At 36.8% G+C, this 27,940-nt stretch overlaps 1 protein-coding gene across 5 annotated transcripts in view; it reads right to left on the reverse strand.

Annotated features, from left to right (window-relative positions):
* Window positions 1-27,694, reverse strand: part of GFRAL (GDNF family receptor alpha like) — a 68,548-nt gene extending 40,854 nt beyond the window's left edge. Inside the window, exons 1-6 of one of the 5 annotated variants that reach the window (XM_019457456.2) lie at window positions 27,637-27,694; window positions 25,662-25,707; window positions 23,327-23,460; window positions 21,016-21,150; window positions 18,615-18,767; window positions 4,112-4,522 (exon numbers count right to left, since the gene is read on the reverse strand). In XM_019457456.2, coding sequence (XP_019313001.2) covers window positions 4,112-4,522; window positions 18,615-18,767; window positions 21,016-21,148 — 697 coding nt within the window. In that variant the 5' untranslated portion in view covers window positions 21,149-21,150; window positions 23,327-23,460; window positions 25,662-25,707; window positions 27,637-27,694. Of the gene's footprint in view, window positions 1-4,111; window positions 4,523-18,614; window positions 18,768-21,015; window positions 21,151-23,326; window positions 23,461-25,661; window positions 25,906-27,636 lie in introns of those variants that run through there. The other 4 variants (XM_019457455.2, XM_053904791.1, XM_053904792.1 and 1 more) reach the window with 4 other exon arrangements.
* Between the last annotated feature and the right edge of the window lie 246 nt (window positions 27,695-27,940).

Raw genomic sequence — 27,940 nt, forward strand, 5'->3', positions numbered from 1 at the left:
CCCAGCAGGGTCTTAATTAAATTGAAATGCAATTTAAAAATGATTTCCACCTCTGATTATCTTAATCTCTTAGAGTTCCTAGGAATTATAATCATAGAGTTATAGAAGTGCATTGCTAGACGTCAACTCAGTGGCCAGCTACTTCTAAACTCTTTCTTTCAAGAAGCATTGGTTGAGGGGCGCCTGGGTGGCTCAGTTGGTTGAGCGTCCAACTTCAGCTCAGGTCACGATCTCACAGTCCGTGAGTTCGAGCCCCGCATCAGGCTCTGGGCTGATGGCTCAGAGCCTGGAGCCTGCTTCCGATTCTGTGTCTCCCTCTCTCTCTGCCCCTCCCCCGTTCATGCTCTGTCTCTCTCTGTCCCAAAAATAAATAAACGTTAAAAAAAAATTAAAAAAAAAAAAAAAAAAAAAAAAAGAAGCATTGGTTGAGTCCCTACTATGTACCAGGTACTATACTGAAGACACCAATGTGTAGTCCCTATCATGAAGCATTCACAGCTTGGTATGGAATATAGACATATAAAGAAAAATCCAAACAAAACATAAGGAGCACTAATATACATATGCATAAAGCGATAAGGGAATAGTATGGTCAGATTTGCATTTTAAAATAAAAGTTCAGAAGCACCTGGGTAGCTCATTCAGTTTAGTGTCTGACTCTTGATTTCGGTTCAGGTCATGATCTCATGGTTTGTGGGTCTGAGCCCTGTGTGGGGTTCCACACTGTCAGTGCAGAGCCTGCTTGGGATTCTTTCTCTCTCCCTTTCTCTCTTCCCTTCCCCTGCTCTTCCTCTCTCTCAAAATAAATAAACTTAAAAAAAATAATGACTTCTGTTATTGCGTTGCGTCTTTCCAGGCTCCTTGTATTGTTCCATCTGTTCTCACTATATGTGCTTTCTCCTTTTTATACCAATAAAACCTCAGCTCACGAATCACAGTGCTTCTAGATCCACCCTCCTGTGTCACTGAGGAAGCCTGGAATGTTCCCTCTTCTGCTCCATTATTCCATATTGAGCAAAATCCCAATAAGTGAAACTCAGAGAGTCATACAGCTTTTGCAACAGATATAAAAGTCTAGGCTAGACTTCCATCTCTGCTTTGGCACTGATTGGTATGGAGATGCCACTGATTACATACCACATTTCAAGAGTTTATCATTGAAACATAAATAAATCCTGAATTTACTCACTTTTATGGACTGAACGTTTATGTTCCTCCAAAATGTATGTGTTGAAGCCCTAACCCCCTATGTGGCTTATTTGAATATGGGGTCTCTCAAAGTAATTCAGGTTAGCCAAGGTCATAAGAGTGGGGCCCTGACCTGATAGGATTATCATCCAAGTAAAAAGAGACACTAAGCAAATCTCATGTCAGGATACAGAAAGAAACCATGAAGTCCAGAAGCCAGGAAAAGAACTCTCACCCAAACCAGCCCTGCTAGACTATGATCTGGAAGTTCCAGCCTCCAGAACTGTGAGAAAATAAGTTTCTGTTGTTTAACCCACCCAGGCTGTCATATTTTGTTATGGTGGCCCCAGCAGACTCATATACTCACTAAGTGGGTAATTATTAGAAACACAACAAAATATTTATTTTAGCATGGGAAAATAAATCCCATCATGGATGTGTACTGTTTTATCTGCTATGAGTAATTTAGGTAAATTCTGGGCACATTAAATCCTAATTTCATATGGTACATATATGAATATACATTTTTCCCGGAGGATATTTTAAACAGTAGCTTAATTGCTGAAGAGGAGCTAAAGGGCAATATGTCACAGTCATAAATCAAAGAATGTACCAATCAGATCAATCTCTGAAAGAGAAGATCATATACATAAAAAAAAATACACATGTTCTTTCTTATTCATCTACTAATATCAAAATATATCCAGAATCTGCTATCTTCTCACCTTGCTACCACCCTAGTCCAAGTTAGCATGAATTTCTCTGTTGACCTCTAGGTCCATGGTCTTATTTATCAGCTATAAGTGAATGATGCACCCCATCCCTGGTTTATACCTATTGTACAGATCTCACCTTTTTATGCCATACATAGAATTTAGACATCAATTCCATACAAGGGGCTGCCTAATTTGATGTATTTACCTGGTTACTTAATAAACATTTCAGACTCAACCTGTCCAAAACTGACATCTGACTTCTCGGTCCCTCACTGAAACCTCTTCTTCCTGTAGTTGTTCTCATAGTAGTTAGCAAAAATAATGGTGACAACATCCTTCTAATAACTCAAGATAAAAACCTTGGGATCAACTTCCATTTCCCTTCTTTCTTGCATTTCCACATAATTTACTAATATCAAAATATATCTGGAATCTGACAACTTCCCACAGTGGTCCATTGTCCATCATTTTTTTTGCTGCATCATTATACAAGCCTCCTAACTCGTCTTCCTACTTGAGTCTTTGCTTCTCTTCAGTCAATGATCAACATAAAAACCAGAATTATCCTTTTAAAGGTATAAATCAGATCATGACGATCCCTTTGTGAAAATTCTTCAGTGATTTACTGTATCACTCAGAGAAAGAACCAGTGACCTAGAAATGACCTAGAAAGCCCTCCATGATCTTGCCCCTGTCTTATTTCTGATATCATCTTCCACATCTCTCTCCCTTATTCTCTCCTTTACCTATGTGTCTCCTTAGCTCTTCCTCAAACTTCCAGACAGATTTCCAGTTCAGGACTTTTGATTCCCCTTTTCTTCTGACCTAATTGCTCTTTCCTGAAATATCCACAAGGCTCATTTCCTACCTCTTTTCGTCTTTGCTCAAAATTCATTTAAGGATGTAACTGTCTGGCCATCCTATTAAAATTACAAACTACCCACTCAGACCTCTTTTTTCCCTCTGCTTCATTTTCTCTTAGCATTCATACTGTTTGAAATATGAAAAATACTAAGATACCCTTTTTGGTGACACAGGTTCTCATTTTCCCAGCTGCTGAAAGTATAGTCGCGTGATGACTCACACTGGTTATTTTCTAGGCATTGCCCTCATGTGAAGAAAGTGCAGCCAAGGTTACACATTTTCCCAGAGGACAGCTCATATCTCAGGACTAGCCCACAGGAAGTGTTCAAGGATCAGATCCCTTGCCTCAATAGGTGACATCTCTGAAAAGCCATTCCAGGTCCAACCTTCCTATGGAATAAAGTAAGTTTGCTGTGGCTGCTGTATGAGTTTCAGCTGTTCCCTCCCTCTGATCCTATTTTCCTCAGTTCCTTGTTGCTTTTGTTTCCAAGCCCTCAGGCCACACACATCTTTTGTGTGCAAACCTCTGTTTCAGAGTCTTTTGCTTGGGAAGCCTATTCAAGAAACCACTCAATATAGAATGTAAACTTCAAGAAAGGGGTGATTTCTGTTTGTTTTGTTTACTACTTTCCCCCCAGGTTTTAGTCCCAGGCCTAGGCATAGTAGGAACACAAAAGAAATATCTATTAAATAAATACATAATATTACTTACCACATTTTGTCTATTTATTTTATTTTTCAAATCTCCTAAAAAATAATAAGCTCCTTGAATGAAGGACAAGTGTTTTATTTTGTTATTGCTTTTTTTTTTTTTTTTTAATCCTGCTGCACAGGACATAGCACATTATAAATATCTCGTGAGTATTTGTTTAATGAATGTGTAATGCATGCATAAATGAATGGATGGATGAATACAATTAACATTTTGTTGGGGCATCTGGGTGGCTCAGTTGGTTAAGCAACCAACTAATGATTTCAGCTCAGGTCATGATCTCATGGTTGGTAGGATTCGGCCCAGTGCCAGGCTCTGCACTGACTATGGAGCCTACTTGGAATTCTCTCTCTGCCTGCCTATCTGTCTGTCTGTCTGTCTCTCTCTCACTCACTGTAAATAAACAGACAAACAAACTTTAAAAAAGATGATGCTAAAACCTTTTAGCATTTGCCTCTTTCTTCATAATCCCTTTGGACATATTCATGGCATCATTTTTAAAAAAAAATTAATTGTCAAAGAGAAACAGGCATAAATGACAAAGTTGGAATTAGAAATTAAATATTCTTTACCTAATTCATATTCGTGATTACATACTTAATGTTCCTAAATTCTTCTTGTGTGTACCAACCTGAAACAATTTCCTGGCTGAATCCCTCTTCATAGTCATCACTGTAGGCTGGAACTTGATTCATGTGAACATCTTGTATACAAATATCTTCAAACAAACTTTTCCAAATTTCAATACACTCTACTTTTGAAGGGTTGTTGCAATGACAATTCCACAAGATTGTTTCTTTCAGACTTTCTCCTAATGCTGCACACGTGTAGCCTCCATCAAGGGTCTTGCATTGTTCTGATTCTCTCCCACAGGTTTTCTTAAAATTTTCATACAACAGAGTGCAATGTTCCGACTCCTGGCAGATATGTGCTGCTGTGACACAGTCAATCTTTTTTCTAACCATTAATGATGTGTTTTTCTGATGGAACCACTGTGTGATATTTGACCGTGAAGCCAAATGTAAAGACAGTGCTGATTCTTCTATAAAGTTAAAATTAAAAAAAAAGAGAGAGAGAGAGAGACCAAAACTTAAATAATTTAATCTTAATAACTGGCCTGGGTGGCTCCATTGGTTAGGCATCGGATTCAGATTTGATCTCATGGGGTTAATGAGATGGAGCCCTACCTTGGGCTCTAAGATGACAGTGGGGAGCCTGCTTGGGACTCTCACTCTCCTGCTCTCTCTGCCCCTTCCCACTTGTCCATGTCCGAGTGCACACTCTCTCTCAAAATAAATAAAATAAATGAATAAATAAATATAGCATATAGACTTATCTTTTATAAATATTCTTGTATCTATTGTCTTTCACAAACCATTAAAATTTTCAAGAGAGCTATTACAAATGAACCCAAGTTTTTAAAAACTGAAATAAGGGGTGCCTGGGTGGCTCAGTTGGTTAAGCATCCAAATCTTAATTTTGGCTCAGGTCATGATCTCACAGTTCATGGGTTCCAGTGGTGCATTGGGCTCTGGGCTGAGAGTGCAGAGCCTGCTCTCTCTCTCTCCCTCTCTTTCTGCCCCTCCCCTGTTCACACTATCTCACTCTCAAAATAAATAAACTGAAAAATTTTTTTAAAATTTTTGAATTAAAAACACTGATTATAGTTTATGTAACCACATAATGGTAATGCTCAATCTCTTTTAATGACATTTTGTCTTCATCATTTATTTTTGTTTTTCATTACATTTTGTTTTTCATTACATTACATGACGACTGGTAGAAATTGTGTGTAACTTAATACTTATAAGGCAACACATTATTTCCCTTGCATAAATTTTTATGGATTTCCATCTTCTCCTAGAAATACACTCAGTGTTTCTCTGTCTTTTAAAAATATTTTTATGTTTCTATTAACAAGCCTTTTCAGCCATTGGGGGTTATATCCCTCACTGAGAATACATGTTTTACTGGACAGTTCAAATGAAGTCATAATTATATGAACTTTACACAAAAAAGATAAGAAAAACAACTTCAATAGGAGACTCCAAGTCAGCTTAACATAGGCTTTCAGAAGTATACTATTTCTAAAAAGTCTTATCTTCCTCTAAGGCACTTCAAGTAGGTCTCCACAATAAAAAACAAAAAAATCCTTGACCCTACAATTCTTCCCAAAGTAACCTTTTTCCCTGTGGCATTTTGGTCTAAAACTAAAAGACTGTTAAATTTTGGTTCATTAAATTAATTTTCTTATACCTTATGAAAGGTATAAGACCTCACAGCCTTAGTTTCTACAAATGCATCATATTTATGCAAGATAAAGGTAATAGAATCAATTTCATGATATGAACACGTTTACTTAAAACCTGCTAGGGCATCCTTATAAGCACTATTTGGAGTCAGCCTCTGTACTGCATGTGTTTTAAAAAATACACTACTATGATAGAATCCTACAGAGGAAAAGGGAAGATGGCAGCATAGGAGGACGCTGGGCTCACCACGCGTCCTGCTGATCACTTAGATTCCACCTACACCTGCCTAAATAACCCAGAAAACCGCCAGAGGATTAGCAGAACGGAATCTCCAGAGCCAAGCTCAGACAAGAGGCCCATGGAAGAGGGTAGGAAGGGCAGCGAGGCGGTGCGCGCTCCACGGACTGGCGGGAGGGAGCCGGGGTGGAAGCGTGGCTCCCCGGCCAAGCAGAGCCCCCAAGTCTGGCTGCAAAAAGCGGAGGGGCCAGATGGAGTGTGTTCTGACAGCAAGTGCGACTTAGTGTCTGGGAGGACATAAGTTAACAGCTCTGCTCGGAAAGCGGGAAGGCTGGAGGACAAAGGGAGGGAGAGTTGCTGAGCCCCCGGATGACAGAGCTCAGTTTGGCGGGGAACAAAGGCGCTCATCAGCACCATCTCCCTCACCCATCCCCCAGCCAAAATCCCAAAGGGAACCAGTTCCTGCCAGGGAACTTGCTCCCTCCTCCACACAAACACCCAACTCTGTGCTTCTGCGGAGCCAAACCTCCGGCAGCAGATCTGACTCCCTCCCGCTGCCACAGGGCCCCTCCTGAAGTGGATCACCTAAGGAGAAGCGAGCAAGCCTGCCCCGTGTACCTTGCCTACCCACCCCAGCTAAAACGCCAGATCCCCAGCACCACAAGCCTGGCAGTGTGCAAGTAGCCCAGACGGGCCACACCACCCCACAGTGAATCCCACCCCTAGGAGAGGGGAAGAGAAGGCACCCACCAGTCCGACTGTGGCCCCAGCGGTGGGCTGGGGGCAGACATCAGGTCTGACTGCGGCCCCGCCCACCAACTCCAGTTATACACCACAACACAGGGGAAGTGCCCTGCAGGTCCTCACCACTCCAGGGACTATCCAAAATGACCAAACGGAAGAATTCCCCTCAGAAGAATCTCCAGGAAATAACAACAGCTAATGAACTGATCAAAAAGGATTTAAATAATATAACAGAAAGTGAATTTGGAATAATAGTCATAAAATTAATCGCTGGGCTTGAAAACAGTATAGAGGACAGCAGAGAATCTCTTGCTACAGAGATCAAGGGACTAAGGAACAGTCACGAGGAGCTGAAAAACACTTTAAACGAAATGCAAAACAAAATGGAAACCAGGACGGCTCGGATTGAAGAGGCAGAGGAGAGAATAGGTGAACTAGAAGATAAAGTTATGGAAAAAGAGGAAGTTGAGAAAAAGAGAGATAAAAAAATCCAGGAGTATGAGGGGAAAATTAGAGAACTAAGGGATACACTAAAAAGAAATAATATACGCATAATTGGTATCCCAGAGGAGGAAGAGAGAGGGAAAGGTGCTGAAGGGGTACTTGAAGAAATAATAGCTGAGAACTTCCCTGAACTGGGGAAGGAAAAAGGCATTGAAATCCAAGAGGCACAGAGAACTCCCTTCAGACGTACCTTGAATCGATCTTCTGCACGACATATCATAGTGAAACTGGCAAAATACAAGGATAAAGAGAAAATTCTGAAAGCAGCAAGGGATAAACGTGCCCTCACATATAAAGGGAGACCTATAAGACTCGTGACTGATCTCTCTTTTGAAACTTGGCAGGCCAGAAAGGATTGGTACGAGATCTTCAGTGTGCTAAACAGAAAAAATATGCAGCCCAGAATCCTTTATCCAGCAAGTCTGTCATTTAGAATAGAAGGAGAGATAAAGGTCTTCCCAAACAAAAAAAACTGAAGGAATTTGTCACCACTAAACCAGCCTTACAAGAGGTCCTAAGGGGGATCCTGTGAGACAAAGTACCAGAGACATCACTACAAGCATAAAACATACAGACATCACAATGACTCTAAACCCGTATCTTTCTATAATAACACTGAATGTAAATGGATTAAATGCGCCAACCAAAAGACATAGGATATCAGAATGGATACAAAAACAAGACCCATCTATTTGCTGTCTACAAGAGACTCATTTTAGATCTGAGGACACCTTTAGATTGAGAGTGAGGGGATGGAGAACTATTTATCATGCTACTGGAAGCCAAAAGAAAGCTGGAGTAGCCATACTTATATCAGACAAACTAGACTTTAAATTAAAGGATGTAACAAGAGATGAAGAAGGGCATTATATAATAATTACAGGGTCTATCCATCAGGAAGAGCTAACAATTATAAATGTCTATGTGCCAAATACCGGAGCCCCCAAATATATAAAACAACTACTCATAAACATAAGCAACCTTATTGATAAGAATGTGGTAATTGCAGGGGACTTTAACACTCCACTTACAGAAATGGATAGATCATCTAGACACATGGTCAATAAAGAAACAAGGGCCCTGAATGCTACATTGGATCAGATGGACTTGACAGATATATTTAGAACTCTGCATCCCAAAGCAACAGAATATACTTTCTTCTCGAGTGCACATGGAACATTCTTCAAGATAGATCATATGCTGGGTCACAAAACAGCCCTTCATAAGTTTACAAGAATTGAAATTATACCATGCATACTTTCAGACCACAATGCTATGAAGCTTGAAATCAACCACAGGAAAAAGTCTGGAAAACCTCCAAAAGTATGGAGGTTAAAGAACACCCTACTAACGAATGAGTGGGTCAACCAGGCAATTAGAGAAGAAATTAAAACATATATGGAAACAAACAAAAATGAAAATACAACAATCCAGACGCTTTGGGATGCAGCAAAGGCAGTCCTGAGAGGAAAATACATCGCAATCCAGGCCTATCTCAAGAAACAAGAAAAATCCCAAATACAAAATCTAACAGCACACCTAAAGGAAATAGAAGCAGAACAGCAAAGGCAGCCTAAACCCAGCAGAAGAAGAGAAATAATAAAGATCAGAGCAGAAATAAACAATATAGAATCTAAAAAAACGGTAGAGCAGATCAACAAAACCAAGAGTTGTTTTTTTGAAAAAATAAACAAAATTGACAAACCTCTAGCCAGGCTTCTCAAAAACAAAAGGGAGATGACCCAAATAGATAAAATCATGAATGAAAATGGAATTATTACAACCAATCCCTCAGAGATACAAACAATTATCAGGGAATACTATGAAAAATTATATGCCAACAAATTGGACAACCTGGAAGAAATGGACAAATTCCTAAACACCCACACTCTTCCAAAACTCAATCAGGAGGAAATAGAAAGCTTGACGGACCCATAACCAGTGGAGAAATTGAATCAGTTATCAAAAATCTCCCAACAAATAAGAGTCCAGGACCAGATGGCTTCCCAGGGGAGTTCTACCAGACGTTTAAAGCAGAGATCATACCTATCCTTCTCAAGCTATTCCAAGAAATAGAAAGGGAAGGAAAACTTCCAGACTCATTCTATGAAGCCAGTATTACTTTGATTCCCAAACCAGACAGAGACCCAGTAAAAAAAGAGAACTACAGGCCAATATCCCTGATGAATAGGGATGCAAAAATTCTCAATAAGATACTAGCAAATCGAATTCAACAGCATATAAAAAGAATTATTCACCACGATCAAGTGGGATTCATTCCTGGGATGCAGGGCTGGTTCAACATTCACAAATCAATCAACGTGATACATCACATTAATAAAAGAAAAGAGAAGAACCATATGATCCTGTCAATCGATGCAGAAAAGGCCTTTGACAAAATCCAGCACCCTTTCTTAATAAAAACCCTTGAGAAAGTCTGGATAGAAGGAACATACTTAAACATCATAAAAGCCATTTATGAAAAGCCCACACTAACATCATCCTCAATGGGGAAAAACTGAGAGCTTTTTCCCTGAGATCAGGAAGACGACAGGGATGCCCACTCTCACCGCTGTTGTTTAACATAGTGTTGGAAGTTCTAGCATCAGCAATCAGACAACAAAAGGAAATCAAAGGCATCCAAATTGGCAAAGATGAAGTCAAGCTTTCGCTTTTCTGCAGATGACATGATATTATACATGGAAAATCCAATGGACTCCACCAAAAGTCTGCTAGAACTGATACATAAATTCAGCAAAGTTGCAGGATACAAAATAATGTACAGAAATCAGTTGCATTCCTATACACTAACAATGAAGCAACAGAAAGACAAATAAAGAAACTGATCCCATTCACAATTGCACCAAGAAGCATAAAATACCTAGGAATAAATCTAACCAAAGATGTAAAAGATCTGTATGCTGAAAACTATAGAAAGCTTATGAAGGTAATTGAAGAAGATATAAAGAAATGGAAAGACATTCCCTGCTCATGGATTGGAAGAATAAATATTGTCAAAATGTCAATACTACCCAAAGCTATCTACACATTCAACGCAATCTCAATCAAAATTGCACCAGCATTCTTCTCGAAACTAGAACAAGCAATCCTGAAATTCATATGGAACCACATAAGGCCCCGAATAGCCAAAGTAATTTTGAAGAAGAAGACCAAAGCAGGAGGCATCACAATCCCAGACTTTAGCCTCTACTACAAAGCTGTAATCATCAAGACAGCATGGTATTGGCACAAAAACAGACACATAGACAAATGGAATAGAATAGAAACCCCAGAACTAGACCCACAAACGTATGGCCAACTCATCTTTGACAAAGCAGGAAAGAACATCCAATGGAAAAAAGACAGTCTCTTTAACAAATGGTGCTGGGAGAACTGGACAGCAACATGCAGAAGGTTGAAACTAGACCACTTTCTCACACCATTCACAAAAATAAACTCAAAATGGATAAAGGACCTGAATGTGAGACAGGAAACCATCAAAACCTTAGAGGAGAAAGCAGGAAAAGACCTCTCTGACCTCAGCCGTAGCAATCTCTTACTCGGCACATCCCCAAAGGCAAGGGAATTAAAAGCAAAAATGAATTACTGGGACCTTATGAAGATAAAAAGCTTCTGCACACCAAAGGAAACAACCAACAAAACTAAAAGGCAACCAACGGAATGGGAAAAGATATTTGCAAATGACATATCGGACAAAGGGCTAGCATCCAAAATCTATAAAGAGCTCACCAAACTCCACACCCGAAAAACAAATAACCCAGTGAAGAAATGGGCAGAAAACATGAATAGACACTTCTCTAAAGAAGACATCCGGATGGCCAATAGGCACATGAAAAGATGTTCAACGTCGCTCCTTATCAGGGGAATACAAATCAAAACCACACTCAGATATCACCTCACGCCAGTCAGAGTGGCCAAAATGAAGAAATCAGGAGACTATAGATGCTGGAGAGGATGTGGAGAAATGGGAACCCTCTTGCACTGTTGGTGGGAATGCAAACTGGTGCAGCCACTCTGGAAAACAGTGTGGGGGTTCCTCAGAAAATTAAAAATAGACCTACCCTATGACCCAGCAATAGCACTGCTAGGAATTTACCCAAGGGATACAGGAGTACTGATGCATCGGGGCACCTGTACCCCAATGTTTATAGCAGCACTCTCAACAATAGCCAAATTATGGAAAGAGCCTAAATGTCCATCAACTGATGAATGGACAAAGAAATTGTGGTTTATATACACAATGGAATACTACGTGGCAATGAGAAAGAATGAAATATGGCCCTTTGTAGCAACGTGGATGGAACTGGAGAGTGTGATGCTAAGTGAAATAAGCCATACAGAGAAAGACAGATACCATATGGTTTCACTCTTATGTGGATCCTGAGAAACGTAACAGAAACCCATGGGGGAGGGGAAGGAAAAAAAAAAAAAAGAGTTTAGAGTGGGAGAGAGCCAAAGCATAAGAGACTGTTAAAAACTGAGAACAAACTGAGGGCTGATGGGGGGTGGGAGGGAGGGGAGGGTGGGTGATGGGTATTGAGGAGGGCACATTTTGGGATGAACACTGGGTGTTGTATGGAAACCAATTTGACAATAAACTTCATATATTGAAAAAAAAATAAATAAATAGAATCCTACAGTAAAAAAAAAAAAATACACTACTATAGCATTTTGCACATTTTGCAAATAACAGCTCACAATGGATTTTATAATTATATAAATCAGACTCCTTTACTAGAACAGAGGTCTTCTTTTCTATTACTTTTGGCTAGCATATGCTGGGTTGCATGAATAGGATGGATGTGAATTAATGCTGTTCTCATATAATTAGTTCTATTACATTGATAATTATATACCTTGAAGTAATCTGTAATCCTGTCTAAATGTCATCAATCAACGTATCTAAATATCTATCTTTCTATCTATATATTTAATCAGCTGGACTAAATTAAATGACTTGGCTAAATGTCAATTTTGCTCTACTATATTTTCAGCTAATCAAGAGCAGAGACTGTTTCATTCATCTTTATATCCATTCTCCAGCATTTATATCTACACATGTTAACTGAACAATAAAAACTTTATGAATAGATCCATGATTTAGGTGCTCAAAAATATGTTTAAAAATTTTAAATCCTTATGATATTATTGGTTATTTGCTAAGTATCAGGTACTGTGCTGGGTGCTTTATCATAGTAAGTAAAAAAGAAAAAAGAAATGCCAAAGCTGATTTGTTCAAGAAGTTTACAGTATATTAAGGAAGAATAGAACAGTACACACTATATATGTTTGGGAATGTTTTGAGAATCCAAAGAGGGAAGATAGAGAAAGGAAGAAGGAGGTAGGGAGGGGGAGGGGGGAGGGGGAGGGGGGAGGGGGAGGAGGAGGGGGAGGGGGAGGAGGAGGAGGGGGAGGAGGAGGGGGAGGAGGAGGAGGGGGAGAGAGACAGAGACAGAGATCAGAGATCGTGTCTTGGAATGATGACCAAAAAGTTTGTGGAAGGTGTTATAGTTGAGATAGGATGGATATTAAGATTTCAGTTATTTCCTTCCCACACTAAGCTAAATTATAAGCAATAAACTAATGCTCCCTGTATACATAATAATTAGGTCATGTCCATCATGAAGTTTATTTGTGAGATCATTTAAGTCTTCTCTATAGGGTTTTTATATTCCTGGTTATCAAAATTATTGCATAGTAGTCTTTAGTAAGTGTCTATGGGGAAAAAAAGGGTTTAAATATGTGAATTGATTTCAATTTAACTGCTCTAAATTTATATGTACCTGTTGACTGGTCACTACATTTTGCCAGAACTTGGTATGATTAAAAGTGGCTAAAGAGATATAAATTAAGTTGTCTTACCATTGTGAAACAAAAGTCAATAAACATTTTTAGTATTCCAATATGCTTTTATTTCATCCCACTTCAATCTAAAACTAGTATAGACCTATTAATTAGCTAACTAATGTCATTTCAGGCTGTCCTAGTTGATGACTTCTCAGCATTTATAATTGCTGACTATTTTCCCTGTGTCTCTTTCATTGATTTCAACAACTCTTTCTGATGTTTCTTTTCCTATCTTTGAAATCTTCTTTTTGGTTACTTTAACTATATCATGAGTTTTATTCTCAAAATCTTTATAATATTCTCACCTTATAGTCTTTCCTGACCAATCCTATCTTCCTTCACGGTTTTATCTATTTCTTATAAACTTTTAACTCCAAAATCTGTATGTCTATTTTATATTACTCTCTTCAGTCCAAGATCCATGTTTCCAAATGCAAGCTAGACGATGTAGATTCCTTCATTTCTTTTTAAAAATTATTTGTATCATGCAAAACTTCAAACAAAATGCCAACATTCCTAATGTGAATGTTCCAAAGCATTCCACAGATGCAATGTCTCCAAAATATAATTCATCACTTCTACCCCTAATCCTGTACTTTATTCTTTCTTTCCTATCTCAGTGTATCTCAGTACCCTGTCCCAAGCCATGCTTTATACATTTCATTCTCCTCATATCCAACTGCCACCAATTCCTATTGATTGTGATTCATAAATATACCTTACTTATGTCTTCTTCTCATAGTCCTCAGCACCAGTGTGTTAGTTTAAGCATACATTACCTCTCTCTCAAATTATTTGATATCCCTGGCCTGAATCTTTCCCACCCCTCCATCCTGTCTTTTGCATTCCTGCCAGGGATACCCTTTGAAAAGCCGATTCTGCATTTCTCCGTTTAAAATGCATTAATAGCCCCTTGTAATAACAGTTTGAGGCCTAATCCCTTTAGAAAGATACATAAATTCAGCCTTCCTCCTTTTTATAACATCTGCTTTCTTCCCAGCATCATCTCCTAATACTCCTCCATTCTACAGTCCAGTTTAACAAAGGATTTGTTGCTCCTTGAATGTGCTCTGCCTGATTCTATTTTCTCTGTTTAGAACATCCATTTTGTCTCTTTAATTGACCCAATTCACCCTAAAAGCCCCAAGTCTGTCATTTCTTCTGTGAACCTTCTGAGTCACCATTATTTTATCCTCTATACCTTCAAACACTGTGTGTGTGTGTGTGTGTGTGTGTGTGTGTGTGTCACCTAGCATGTATCACATTGTACAGGTGATACTTAGCACTTACCATTTTAATTAAGAATTGAACTAAAAGTAAATAACAAAGGTATCTGGGAAATCCTCAAATATTTGGAAGTTCAACAATGGTATTGTAAAATAAACCATGAATCAAAGAGAAAGTCACAAGGGAAATGAGAAACCATTTTGAATTGAATAAAAATGAAAACATAGCATACTAAAATTTGTGAATATAACTAAAACAGCACTTGGACATTTATATAATGAAATGCTTATAGGAAAAAGGAAAAAAAAATATCAAGTCAGTGATATAAGCCTTTATCTTAAGAAACCAGAAAATGAAGAGCAACTTCAAGTCAAGTCAAACACAACAGCAACAAAAAATAATAAAGAGCAAAACTGAGAGACAGGGAGAGACAAAGAGAGGAAGACACAAATTACCACCATATGAATGAACGAAAGGACATTACTATAAGTCCTATAGATATTTAAAGGACAATTTGAGAATATTAGGAACAACTTAGCAGAGAGATACGGAAAAAAGGTAAAATGGAAACCCTAAAAATAAAAATTCAACATAAATCCAACAAACAGAAAAGTTCACTGAAAGACACAAACTACCAAACTCACCAAGAAATAAGTAAAACAGTTCTATGACAAACACGCTGAACATTTTTAAATCTTCCAATGAAGAATTGCCCAGATATCTTCACTAGTGTATTAAATTAATTAAATTGAATTAAATTAATTCCTTAAATTTAAGGAAGAAATACTACTACTTCTTTGTATACTCTTTTAGAATAAAAAAGAAGATGAAATACTTCCCAAATCATTTTAAAAAACAGCATTATCCAGGGGCACCTGGGTGGCTCAGTCAGTTTAGCGTCCGACTTTTAATTTCTGCTCAAGTCATGATCTCACAGTTCATGAGTTCGTCGTGAATTCAAGCCCCAAATCAGGCTATCTGCTGACAGCTTTGAGCCTGCTTTGGATTCACTGTCTACGTCTCTTTCTCTCTCTTCCCCTTCCCAGCTCACACACACTCTCTCTCTAAACATTTTTTAAAAAAAATTAAAATTAAAAACAGTATTATCTAGACAACAAAATCAGACAAATATGCTGTCAGGAAAACATTCCAATGTCCCTCAGGAACATAGATTAAAAACCCTCAACAAAATAGTAGCAAATTCAATCCAGCAACATATAAAATGAATAAATACTTCATAACTGGATAGTATATATCCTCAGAATGAAGGGTTAGAAACAACACTAAGAATCAACAAATAATTCATCATATTAAAAAAAACCTAAAAATATAAACCATGATCACTGCAAAAGAGGCAGAAAATCATTTGCAAATCTATTCATGATAAAATCTCTAAGCAAACTGGATATAGGAAGGAATTTTCTCTGCCTGATAAAGGGAGGAGGAACCTGCAAAGAACTTACTGCAAAATCTATTTTTTTTATTTAAAAAACATTTTTTTATGTTTATTTTATTTTTTAGAGTAACAGAGGACAAGTTGGGGAGGGGCAGAGAGAGAGAGGGAGACACAGAATCCAAAGCAGTGTCCAGGCTCTGAGATGTCTGCACAGAGCCTGATAAGGGGCTGGAACCCACGAATTGTGAGATCATGACCTGAGTTGAAGTTGGTCACTTAACTGACTGAACCACCCAGGCACCCCTGCAAAAACCATTCTTAATGGTACAAAACTAAATGCATTTCTCCCAAGACAGGTAAAAAGGCAAGGATGGCCACTCCCAGAAATCCTATTTAACATTATCCTGCAGGTCCTACTCAGAACAATAGAGCAAGGAAAAGAAATAAAGGCCTACAGATTGGAAAGAAAGAAATAAAACTCTCTATTTGCAGATATAAATATTTAAGTCTATGTAGACAATCCTATAGATTCTACAAAATAAAAGATACGAGAAGTAATAACTGAGCTGAGCAAGTTACAGGCTATAAGGTGTGTGTGTGTATATATATATATATATATACACACACACACGGTATATATAAGATATATGTATATATATGGTATATATATATAAGATATATGGTGTATATATATATATAAGATATATGTATATATATGGTATATATATATATATGATATATGTAAATATATGGTATATATAAGATATATGTATATATATGGTATATATAAGATATATGTATATATATGGTATTATATGCCTTATATATATACCATATATATATAATTTTGATATATTAGCCATAATTGATTAGAAATTAAGATATAAAAAAGTTACCATTTACAACAGCATCAAAAAAGTGAAGCATATTTATGTAAATCTTAACACAAAGTGTGTATGAAGTATACACTGAAAACTACAAAATATTGCTAAGAGGAAAGTATTGGCAAAAGTACAAAAATATAGGCAGCTGGAACAAGATAGAACAATCTAGAAATAGAGACACTAATATATAGCCCAAAGGATTTTGGAGAAAGGTGAAACTGTAGTCCCGTTATCAAATGTGGTAGAACAACTGGATATCCATAGAGAAAAAAAATAAATAAATGAATCTGACCCATGGTTTGCACCATAAACAAAAATTAACTTACAGTGTATCATAAGCCTGAATGCAAAACCTAAAGTACTTAATCTCTAGATCATATAAGAATATCTTTGCGATTTGGGGTCGGATAAAGATTTCTTAGATGCAACAGCAAAGGTATTATTTATAAAAGAAAAAAATGATAAGCTGGACATTGTTAAACTTTAAAAAACAACAAACTTCTGCTTTTTGAAATATACACTTAAAGCAATAAAAGATATAGACAGGGAAATATCATTTACAGAGCACATATCCTGATAAGCCCTATTCAACACAGAGGAAAAACTCTTAAAACCCAATAAAAAAGGCAAAACTCAAATTAAAAAAGGGCAAAATTTTAAAGAGATGCTTTACCAAATAATGTATATAGAGGACACCTAAGCACATGAAAATATGTTACCTAAGCACATGAAAATATGTTCAACATTATTTAAGTGCAAATTAAAACCACAATGTGACACTACCACATATATATTGGAATGGCCTCAAAATAAAAGCAAATAACAAAATCAAGTGCTACTAAGGATGTGGAGCAAATGGAACTTTTATACATCGATGGTTAAATTAAACTTAGAATATTGTATGAAAGCTTATCATACAGTTGAACATAAACATTACCGTATAGCCGAACAAAAATATGTAGAAATAAAAACTTATGTTTGTAGGAGTCTTGTATGTGAATATTTATAGCAGGTTTATTTATAATCTCTAAAAATCTGGAAACAATGCAAACCACTTTCAGTGGTGAATGGATAACCAATACAATGGAATACTACTCAAAACAGAGAACAAACTTGTTCAAAAACTACTAGTGAACCTCAAGTCCATGATGTTAAATTAAAAAAAAAATCAGGCAGGTTCAAGTTTCCCTAATTCCAAAAGGTTACATAATTCCATTTATGTGAAACTCTGGAAAAAGCAAAAACATGGAACAGAAAATTGGCCAGTTGCTCACCATGAGTGTTTTGAGAGGTGGGATAATGGGACCATTCATGATAAATGAGAGGTAAACCTATTTCTTATAAAATGGGAGAAGGCTGATTATGAAAGAAGAGGCAAGAACCCCATGATAACAGCTGCAATCCCAAGCTGTCCACTTTTCAGAGAGAGTATGCAAGAACATTGAGGATCCAGAAACTGATTGTTTTAGAACTATTTCATCCTCCATATCCCTTTGAAAATCTTTATGAACCCTCAAGGACACATGCAGACTACTTTGAGTACCACTACCTCAGTGTCAGCCGGGCACCTTGAGTAGCTCTAAATAAATGCATAAATGATTAAATGCTCCCATCCAGAGGCAAGTAGAATTCCAGATAAGTGGTTATATTTTGGACTTTCTCAGGAAACTGAGTTCTTTAACAACAGAAATGATACCTTATTTGTCTTCTATCATTTAGGTCTTGGGCAAAGCCATAGTGAGCCTCACAAAAATAAGAACTGAGAGAGTGAATATATAATGCTAATTAATTATGATTGGATGAAGCTTGAAATAGTGGTTAACAATTACAGAAATATGTTAGGCACTTACTGAGATCTAGGACTCACAGAACTTTATATTACACAAAAAATCTGTTCAAGTTACCAATAAGAGAGAGAGAGAGAGAGAGAGAGAATTAATCCAATTACATAGATGTGGTTAATTTTGAAACTGACTTTTCTTTTTTATGACTGTAATATTTCATATAACCACATATTATTACCTGATTCATTGATGCATTTTTTCCCAAGCAATTTGTTAATAGTGCATTGGAGGTTACCAGTGCAGAGACAATCTTCAAACTGGAAATTGTTTTCCACCAAGGACTGGATGCTCAGGTTACAGTTTGATGAATCCTTCATCTTGCAGGGGTTACCTGGGTTTTAACAAACATGTAATACTCCTGATATTAATCTAAGTATCACCCTACCCCAAATGCTTTTAACGTATTAACCTGAGTAATGCCTTATTATAATAAGATTTCCTGAGGATGCTGCAAGATGTCCACGTGACTTTTTAAGCACAAAATCCATTTTTACTATCTTTCCCTCAATGTTTACTTTCCAAAATTGATTAAAGCTTGCTGTATTTTAAAATGATTTTGTCCCCACTTAGAATATCAGTTTTTAGTCTTCTATAATAATCAAGGCTGTCCTTATAGGAGGTGACCAGAATGATCCATAATCTTCACTATTTTGTCAGTTTAGTTATTTTTATTAACTATTTGTCATAATCTTCTAGTGTATATGTCATTCTAAGATTATAATAAGAGACATGCAAGTGGCTCAAAATTCATCATGAGAAATGAAGTGGTCCTAACACTTTGTAAGCACTCAATAAATATTATTGAATAATGAGTCTTTCACAATTATCTATATTTCATTTTCTGCTTTAATTTACAAAGTCCTATTCATCCACCCAACAATTTTCTTTTATTCATTTTTTTGAATAAAATTACTTGAGTTCATTTATGTATTTGAGAATATTTCTATTTCAGCTTCATGAATGAGATAATTATGCAAATATTACTGCAATTCACTGAAAATGACTTGCTATTTGTATACTGAAGTATGTGTTATAATTCATGACACACTGAATGCAATATTTTAAATTGCTTTATAAAATGTAACAAGGAGTTTCATCATCAAAACAAATAACGGATTTTTTTGTCACTTGTCTTCTATTCTCATCTTAAAATTACTGTATTACTTAGAGCAAATTAGGCTTTTAAAATTCTTTTCCTGACTTGTAATAAGAATGTTGGGTTAGGCAGCTATAACTTACTTTGGACTATGGACTTACTCCCTTCAAGGGCAGGACGGAGAAGGAAATCATTCTCTTTTCCTCTACATCTTATATAATTCCTTGAGGTTGTGGGGATGGGGAGGACTTCCGATGATAGAGATTGTAAATGTTGGCCATCAGAACTATAGGCTGCTGCCTCTTAAACCCAACTTACTTCCTCTTATGTCTTTTGGGAAGTAGAGGATACACACACAGATAGGCAAGAGTCATGAGCAGTACAGACTTCACACTGCGCAAAATAGAGAAAGTACGTCATGGAAGAATCTATTGTTATTTTCCCTTTTCAGTTTTTCTTACTGAATATTCCAGAAAGTTTATGAGGTTTTTATAGTATTATAACATCCAATATACAAGATGATAAATTATATGAGAATACAATATTTTGAAACGTTTGTGATAATAGTACTAAGGTAATGTCTCACTATATAATCAGTTTATCTATTTTTAGTGAATGGAGTCCTACTATAACAGTCCATACAATATTTATTCAACGAATTGATATATTCCGTATGTTTTCTTTTTATTTTAAACAAGTAACAGTAACTCTAATCTTCATATTCTCTAACCCTCGGGACTCTGCTCAAATGTTTGGAATGTAGGACATGTTAAAAATAAAAATGTATTTTAAATTGTTCTCGACACAGATGGAATGGAAGATAGCATGTCTGTTGCAAGAATATAAAAATGTATATGATACACATACAAATAAATAACAATGCTCTTGATCATCACAATTTTTTTTCCTATTTTATTACTGACATACTAATATGTAAGCAAAAACACATTTGAAAAATTTTTGCCATACTTCTGACAAGCATGCATATAATTATAACATTGTACATGGTGAGATAAGTAAAACAAACCCTGAAATCTTGCATAAACCTCCCCACAGGGCATTAAGGCTCTTGAGTTCTTGTTACTACATTCGCTAATAAGCAATTGAAGGTAAATCACTTGAATATTAAGTTTGAAAAAAGTGTTTGGAGCAAAGCTAACTTAGTTCCCAGGGCAGTGAAAGAAAATATCAAATCCTATTTTTACCTCAGTAAAAATAAATCATTTATGTGTATTTTAAATAATGTATTTTATTGAGGCACTTGGGTGGTTCGGTTGGTTAAGCGTCCAACTTCAGCTCTGGTCAAGATCTCATGGTTCATGGGTTTGAGTCCTGCATCAGGCTCTGTGCTGATAGTGCAGAGCCTGCTTGGAATTGTCACTCTCTCTCCCTCTCGTTCTGTGCCCTCCTCCCTCTCTCTCTCTTTTTCTCTCTCAAAAATAAATACATAAATAAACTTAAAAAATTAAATAATGTATTTTACCTGAAACATTACATGAATCTTCCATCTTTCTCCATGCAAGTTTACATCCATTTGTATCACTTAGGCATTGCTCTCTTAAATATGTGCAATCAATGGTTTGGGAAGTGGATTCATTTTCCAAGCATAGCACCATAGCTGAAATAACAATAAGAAAAGAACAAAAACAACAAGAATGTGTTTGCAATATTACAGTATGACAGTTATTTACCTCAAAACTAAGTTACTGGTGATAAACAACAGTGTTATGGAAAATATAATCTGATAAGATCATTACAAGATTAGAATGGATCTTAACCTCCCCCCTAACTACAGATCTGTATTTCTCCTTTATAACATTCTTAAATGAAGAGTCTAGATTTGTGCTCTTATTTGGTGCATATTTATTCCTCAATTTATATTTTTAAGACTCTTGCTCTATTGAAACTGCTCTCTGAACTGTCCTAATCATCTCCATGACATCAACCTTAATAGTTTTAACACTTTATCTTGCCTACTTTTATCATTGCACGTTTTGTTGCTATTTTGTTCTTAAAACTCTCTCTTCCTTTGGCAACCAGCTCTTCTAGTTCTCTTGATACTTATTCACTTGATATTTTCTGACCATAGTTAGGCCTCTTCCCAGGATCTTTGTCTTTTTCTGTTGAACTGTATTTTTAGCTTAATGTCTATCCTCAGATGTTTCCCATTCTCATTTTACACATTCTCTATGTACAATTCCATGTACTTTAATGGTTTTAACTAAAACCTCTAGATTGATGATTCTCCAAAGCATAATTCAATCCCATTATTTTTCAGTATTCCAGTTGTATTTGTTGTTATCTCAACCAAAGTGTTCCAGATACATTTTAAGACTACAGTGTATTTTTATCATCATCACTCCCTGGTGGACAGCCCTGCTTCATCAATTTCACTGTTCTCATGGACACCCAACACTAGAAACCACTGATTGATCACAGACTCCTTTTTTATCCTTGACTTCACTCTTTTATATCCATTTGTGCATAGTTCCTTGACTCTTATTTTTGAATATTTGACCAACCCATCAATTAGTCAATTTGCCTCCAGTTTCATTTAACTCACATAGGTTCTTTATACCCCCTAACCTGCCTACTGTACCATCCTGATCCTGCCATTTCTCTGCTTCGACCTTTGGATGGTTCCTCATAGGATAGTTCTTATATCCCTTATCGTATGCAATCTAGACATTTTTGAGCATGTATAGTTTCCCAGATGCTCCATGCTGTCTTGTACCTCTGAGTGTATACTGTACCCTCATTAGTAGGCACTCCTTTTTATCTCCTATAAACTTTTCTTCCTTTCTTTCTTTCTTTCTTTCTTTCTTTCTTTCTTTCTGTCTGTCTTTCAGTCTTTCTTTCTTTCTGTCTTTCTGTCTTTTTTTTTTTGTCCTCTAACACTCAACACAATAATTACCTATTTTATGGAATCCTTCCCTGAATTCAGCACCCTCTTCCTATATCCAAATTAATTTAACACCTCTTATTTGTTTCACTAGAATACTGGGATTTCCCCAAGCATAGCTTTACTGCTCTGTAATGAAAATGTGTGTTTATATGATTGTCTCCACCATGGGGTTCTAGGGTCCTACTGGGCAGACATTGGAGGTAATTCATAATTGTATCCTCATCATCAAACACAATGAGGCATTATGTATGTATGTTGACTTACACTAACTTGAATAGTTATTTAAGAATGAATTATAGGGGCACCTAGGTGGCTCAGTCGCTTAAGCATCTGACTCTTGATCTTAGCTCTGGTCTTGATTTTGCAGTTCGTGAAATGAATCCCTGCATTGGACTCTGTGCTGACAGCATGGAACCTGCGTGGGATTCTCCCTCTCCCTCTCTCTCTGCTCCTCCCCCACTCATGCTGTCTCTCTCTCTCTGATAATAAACTTAAAAAAAAAGAAGTTATAAATAAGTAATACTATAATACTATAATAAAAATAATACCTTCCAGATATTTACAAGTTATGTTGGGTAGAGGAGAAGTTTCCAGTAAGTTTTCTAAAAATATCAAAAGCATAGTGATGCTAATTTAGTATAATGTATAAATTATTTGAATTGATTCTGCAAGCATGCCAAGCAACACTTGCTGGATCAATCCATAGAAAAATATGGGAAGAACAATCGAGTTACAGAAACAATATATTAATTATAATCAGGAGATCTCAAAGTAGGTCTTAGAGTCAAATTAATTGAATTTTTAAAAAGATGATGCTAATTATGTATTGCCTGTGACAATGCAGAGTTATGGGCTTCAAGTAAAGCCTAAAATCTTTTCTTTATCTTACCTCTTTTCAAACCTCTTCTCCTAAGGAGAATCCAAGACAACTCATTGGATGGATCATATGTACTACTTGCTGGGTCACTGCATTTGGAGATTAGGCCCAAGGGTGTGGCTCAGTCACATTTTTCTTGTTGAGGGCTGGAGTGAAAATTGACATATCAGCCTTCTGTTTTGTCATGTGTTCATTGTTAAGCTCATTTAACCAATGAGAAAGAGAAAGAGAGCCCCTTCGGTTCTGGCCCAAAGTTACTTGTTTGAATCCAGCTTGCCAAAGACCCTGAAATATTTTATGTCAGACTCTACTCAAAAGAAAGTGGAATTCTATGGGGTGACTCAGTGGCTCAGTTGATTGAGCAACTGATTTCAGCTCAGGTCGTGATCTGAGAGTTTGTGGGTTCGAGGTCTGCATTGAGCTCTGTGCTGATAGCTAAGAGCCTGGAACTTTCTTCAGATTCTGTGTCTCCCTCACTCACTGCCCCTCTTCTACTCATGTTCTCTCTCTCATTTTCTCTCTCTCTCTCAAAAATAAATAAACATAAAAAAAAGGAAAGTAAGAAACTGGAATTTTATTTGACATTGATCACTGAATCTTGTAAATAGCTCCTTCAGGAAACTTATAGATGATGGTATCCTAAATATATCATCAAAACCTTACCAGTACCTCTAATGATGGTTAATTAATTCTACATATTATGTTTCTCAAATCTGTTTCATTTTCTTCCATATTTAAAATTTTAAGTTCCACTTGATTGTTTACTTTATACGATTTTCCACACCCTCTAGTAGGATGAAATACTAAATCTACTAGGAAAACCATCTCAGTGATCTGGCCCACAAGAATGAAAATAACTTTAACTTGCCAAAATCTTAGTCATTCCTTACTATAATTTGTGGCCACGTATTTAATCCAGGAGTTTTCAAGGATTCTCTTGAAATACTCAATGAAAAACAAGTTCTGTTTTAAAGTAACAATATGAAAAATGTTGCACACAATATTACCCTCTTAAGTCTTATTATGATATGACATGTTCTATTTTAAAAATTCACCATGCCCCACGTTCCTCTGGTGATAGAACTTTCCCTCACCTTTAGACCTATTTAGATGATGTTAGACAAGTATTCTTAAGAATGAACTATGGGAAATACAGGTTAAGCCTATCAGTACAGCTTCGACCCTAACAATGTTAGAAATCATTCACTTCCTAGTCTCAAAATTAATTTAGAATGGAAACTTGAAAACAAGAGGCGATCCTTGCTTTTTCAACTGGAGCCATAATGAGGTTGTAACATGTTTCATGTGTTCTGTTATACTGCTGTCTTATCTACAAAATTAAAATTTCCCAGAGTTTTCTTTATAATCATGAATGGAAATAAGCAAATAGTGTTAAAATAAATCCAAGAGCAAAATTTTGAGATAGGAAATAACTATTACTAAAACTAAAGAAAAACTGAAAATACATAAAATATTCCATTATTTCTCCCCTTAATTTTTTTGATTCATGTTCAACATAATTTGGAATAACCTTCTTTGTTTTCTTGCCCACAATTATGTTTTTATTCATTAATATCTATTAGTGTAAACAAAAAAATACTGGCTCTGTTTTAATGAATGGAATAATATTCAGCTATAATCATAACTATTTCTTTTCCTGAATTCATTTTATAGATTCTACTAAATTCTGAAGAAAAATACAGTAGCTTGTCCGATGACACCTACAGCAAGTAGATCTTCATGGATTATACTTTAAGTATAAATGAATTCTTTTCCACCAGCATTTTATGATACCTTCACACTATCCAACACAAGTGGGATTATTACAAACCTTTCCTGTAGCTAACAGAAACTAACTAAAATGTGAAGCATTTGATGGGATGTTAAGTTGTTTTATTCTATGAAATGAATCCTTTTTAGTAAATATTAACACTTTAAAATTCGGGGAATTGAATGCTTTAAGTTAATCTCATTTAATTTAATTTCAAAGAAAAATAGATAAATTTGAAATTTGCCATCTTATAACTTGTAAATAGATACTGGAAGGTTTCATTTCTCAAAGGCTCTACTATCTATGTGAATTCCATAAATCCTAGGTAACTGGATTATCCCATATAATAAAATGCAAACAATCTGAGAGATGAATGCAATCCCTGCATTGTGCATTTTCTACAGAGTTATAAATGAGTGAGTGTACAATTTTGAGAAAGTAAGAAACCATGTTAAAGTATACACTGAAAATTGAGACTTCCTATTACAAGCCCTTTAGTTTAATCAACAGTTAAGTCAGATAAGATGGCATTTCAGTGCTATGGATCCAGGTAAACTAGAAGCATGATTCACTTACCAAGGAAAATGAAGACTATCATGCTGGACAACCTGGAGTTATTCACCTGCAAGAAAGGCAGACGTGTGAACTGCAACCACCTTCTTAACAGTGTGCAGATAAGGCTTCAGCTTCTGCCCTTGCTTCCCGAAAGCATTACTGAGTCAAGTCAGCTTCCTTTGTCACCATTTCCTCCCCAATCTTTCCTGAGCTGTGAACTTTCCTAATTATGTCCAAATTCAATTATTTTCTTCTGAGCATACTAATCTCGGCTATTATGCTTCCAAGAAAAACCCACAAGCCAGATGCTAAGAAATGATACATGCTCAGCACATTCATGAGAAAGGTTTTTGTCTTTTTTTTTTTTTCCTTCCAGTAGAATAGTAAATTGTGTAAAAGCCTCTCAACTATAACCCCCAGGTTTCCTACACACTGGAGTATCCTCAGTTTCCACTTCATTAGTTAACCTCATGACAGCAAGTTTAGGTCATCTGAGAATGTGGAAAAGGAGAAAGGTGATAAGCAGCCCAGGCAAATGTATAGGGAATTCAGGTTCCACTAGAATCAAACTGGTATGCCTCATCTTCCCAAACAAGACATGTTCTCTACATGTGCCACATGCTCCAGTATGCTTTAAGGTTGTAGTGTTTCAGCTGCTGTTCCCCAAAGTCACCCGACACAGTATCAGTGTAAGAAATGACTCCTTGCAGCGATGCAAAAATTCCCTGCTCCACTGGAAAGGTAAGCCACTTGTAGTCACTTGACAACTGTGTTTCTCCCAGCTTCAGTAAGAGGCATTGCTGTGGTCTGAATATTTATGTCTCCCTACAAATTTACACGTGGACATTCTAACCCTCAAAATGATAACATTTATAGGTAGAGTCTTGAGGAGGTGCTTAAGTTGTCAGGGTGGAACCATCGTGAATGAGGCTCCAGAGGGATCCCTTGCTCCTTCCACCAGGGAGGACACAGCAGGAAGTTACCAGCTATGAACCGGGAAGAGGGCCTTTGTGAGAATGTGACCACGCATTGGTGTTGGACTTCTAGTCTCCAGAACTGTGAAAAATAAATTTCTGTGGTTTATGAGTGACCAGACTGTTGTATTTCATTATAGCAGCCCAGATGGATTAGACTGATCCTGTATCTACAATGTGTTCTTGTTCACAAGAACCTAGAGCACATCATGTCCATTGGGGCATCCTGAGGCTTCCACTTTTAAAACATCTGAGATCTTTCTGTAATGGATGCTTGGACATATACAATGCTGTGTCAGCAAGAAATTAAGAAAATGCAGGTGTGAAGAAGCTACTATCTTGAGATGAGACAGAACCATTTTGTCCACAGAGGAAAAATTGTTGAGTCCAATTGTCTATGTTTATTTTACACTAGAGAGAATTTATAACATATTTTGGTTTCAGAATGCATAATGGAAAAAAAAAACAGATTTGGGAGTCCAACAAACTGAAATTATAACACTATTTTTCTCTATAAATGTAGGTAAATGAGATCTTATTGGAAGTTGTTTATATTTATTTACTCCTTGGTAAAATGTTCTGATTGTATCCATGGTTGCTGTATACATTAAGTACGTGTAGGGGGCTTATATCCCAAAGATCAAACAAGGCCAGTTATACTATCCTCGGTGACTTATCTAACAAAAGAATGATGTCATAAAATTATTCAATCATTTCCTTTTAAAGACACCAAGTTACTAAACTTTTATTATAAACTTTACAGAGATCATTGTTCTTTTTGATATAAGCCAACTAAAAATGGCTAAAGCTAGAGAGAGATTCAGTGATTCTGTTGGTTCACAAACTTCCCCTGGACAGGGATGGCAAGGAGAGCCCAAGAAAGAGGAGGGACACTACAGATTTGTAGGTGGCGGGTTTAATAAGCAAGGGAACTTACACATGAGGTTTGTCTCCAGCAGCCTCAAGATGAGTAGGCTCCCCATTGCCTGCCAGAATCTTACAAGTTTACATAAAGGCCTTACCTGGGTTCAGTCATGTCTACAGTCCGAAGATCTCAATAGCACAGTGCTCTCTGAGAGCTGTATCCTTGAAATGGCTCCCAGGGCAGGAGTGGTGGTTGTAACCCGCATTCCAAGGACGGGGAGGAGTGAGGAGCCTCCTACCGCCTAGTTCAGCTCTCAGGTCAAACGGAGGTCACGTCCTCTCAATGACCTCCTTAACAAGCTCCCAGTGTTGAAGAGCCCAGGGGTAGAATTGACTTCAGGCATGTTTTAACCTTGTTTGGGGGCCTGAGGGTTTCCTTTCCTATCTCTTATTTGTTATCTT

This window comes from Panthera pardus, unplaced genomic scaffold (assembly GCF_024362965.1).
Source record: "Panthera pardus isolate Hobbes unplaced genomic scaffold, ASM2436296v1 HiC_scaffold_17, whole genome shotgun sequence".
Lineage (NCBI taxonomy): Eukaryota > Metazoa > Chordata > Mammalia > Carnivora > Felidae > Panthera > Panthera pardus.